The sequence below is a fragment of the Linderina pennispora genome (genome assembly GCF_002104995.1).
Source record: "Linderina pennispora strain ATCC 12442 chromosome Unknown DL89scaffold_49, whole genome shotgun sequence".
Lineage (NCBI taxonomy): Eukaryota > Fungi > Kickxellomycota > Kickxellomycetes > Kickxellales > Kickxellaceae > Linderina > Linderina pennispora.
The window spans coordinates 56,945-58,825 of record NW_024468297.1 but is presented as its reverse complement, the minus strand read 5'-3'; the positions used below and the strand labels follow the sequence as shown (position 1 = coordinate 58,825).

Genomic DNA, 1,881 nt, shown 5'->3' with positions numbered 1-1,881 from the left:
AAACAAGGTCCCATATGCAGTCGTACATAAATTAAATGCCATCCTTCCTTTTTTTCTCTCTTTTGTGCTGGTGTGTTTGGGCACACTGGAGATATAGGGGATGTTGTGACCTAAACAGTGGGAAATTGCGCCGTGTCGCCGTGTGGCTACATTTTCCTCCTTTTATCTCGCCGCGTACAATTTCCGCAACACCACCCCCTCCCTTGTGAACTCGCTTTTACAAGCCCTCTTTTCCCACTTCTTTTTCGGTGTCCTGTTTTTAATAAAACCATTTTTGTGTAAAACCTGGTAGATAAGCAATCAGCAATTTCTGCACGCTAATCCGATGGACTCACATGCAATGTGGCCATGAGCAAAACAAAAAGCAGCGATGGCTGGGCTGGTTTTTCTGCACCGCAGCAACGCTGACCAGAATGCCCAATAGATTTTCCTGTTTGCCCTATCTTGTGGGTGATATGTAGTGTACCCCCGCTATCGGGGTTGTGAACAAGCCAATGTAAATGCGCGTATCCGTTTTTTTGGCGACAGCGAAAAAAGTAGTGATAAATCGACCAGGCAGCGGGACATAGCCCTCCCCCATGGCCCTCGCGACCACCCCCTTGCCTGTTTTTTTGTTTATTTTGAGCATCCAGGGCACAACATAACCAGAAAATCGCACCTAGGGGTGGTTGGCGGGGCGGGTTGAGGAAATGTTGGAGAGCATTGCTCAGGCACCAAATCAGCGTAGCATTTTTCTAATTTGGCGCTGAGGACGCCCATGGCCGTATTTTTCTCTCCTGTTGCGCTCCAAATCGGGACACGCTGAGTCGTTTTGTCTGACGCGGCCTTCCCGGCCTTTAGCAAAAAAAGAAAGAAGAATGCGTCGCGAATTCACGCTTTTTGTTTCAGCGACTTGGCCTGTTCTGAGAGCGAAAAAAAACCGTTGGTTTCCGTGCCATCTGGCGCGCGCGCATCAAATGATGTGTAAAGTAATCCTCTCCCACCCCGCGCCTGTGCCCATCGGCTGCTATTTTGCCTATTTACACAAAAATTATAAATACATGGTCGGATGGATGCCCAGTTTTTTGTCCTGCAAGTCTCCCATTCTTGCTACACTTGTAATTGACAACTCCTCCCACTAGTCGCTCTCTTAAACTCCTTTCATTGCCCACCCTTCTGCTGCTTGTTCTTCACCTCCCTCCCGTCTTTTTTTTTTTCTTCGCACCCTCTTTTAGCTACAGTTACTTTTATATTTCTTCACAACTCTCTTGTAACTATTCTTGCCAACGCACTCTTCTAGCTTGTACTTTTCTCATATACTGGTGGCACTCTGGCATCTGCTATTCTGTCTCCTAATCTTTAGCTCCGCTATAGCCTCTCCAAGTAGCGTAGGTATATATATTTTTCGATAGCATTTCTCTTGAGGATATCCTCTCCAGCGCACTCGCAAGCCAATATTCGCGGCCCAGCGCTGTCGTCTACTTTTTTGCCAGCTTGGCAGACTACATTTCTGACTTGATATTCCAGCGTTTATTTAAACTTTCGGACTCTATCCCTTTTCACGAATCTCGGGGTTTCCTTTTTTCTTCATCGTCACAATGCCCAAGCTCGTCGCATCCTTCGTGCGCAATTCTTATTGCCGCAGTGGCACCATCAACAATGGCGGTGGTGGCCAGCCAGGCGTTCATCTTGCCAACACCCAAGTTGTCCACAATAGCAGCATGTATACTCATGCGCCAGGAGCGGGAAATGAAGGCCAGCCTGTGATTGGGGCGGTCGCCCCACCACCACCAGCACGCGTCTGCCCTGTCGCCTGTCCCCCAGCCCCACCACCAGTTCCACCCGGCGGAGACGCGGCAGGATGTGATGAAGAAGGTGGAGGAGAAGCTAAGCCACAAAGCG

The 1,881-nt window shown here is 49.0% G+C and overlaps 1 protein-coding gene across 1 annotated transcript; it reads left to right on the top strand.

Annotated features, from left to right (window-relative positions):
* On the top strand, positions 1 to 324 carry DL89DRAFT_134251 (uncharacterized protein). Its single transcript, XM_040883342.1, has one exon. The coding sequence runs from the start codon at positions 36 to 38 to the stop codon at positions 207 to 209; it is 174 nt and encodes a 57-aa protein (XP_040739446.1). The 5' UTR covers positions 1 to 35; the 3' UTR covers positions 210 to 324.
* The last annotated feature ends 1,557 nt before the right edge of the window (positions 325 to 1,881 follow it).

Bases quoted from the DNA above. Each gene is read 5' to 3' on its own strand.
- DL89DRAFT_134251 (XM_040883342.1), top strand. From the start codon at position 36: ATGCCATCCTTCCTTTTTTTCTCTCTTTTGTGCTGGTGTGTTTGGGCA.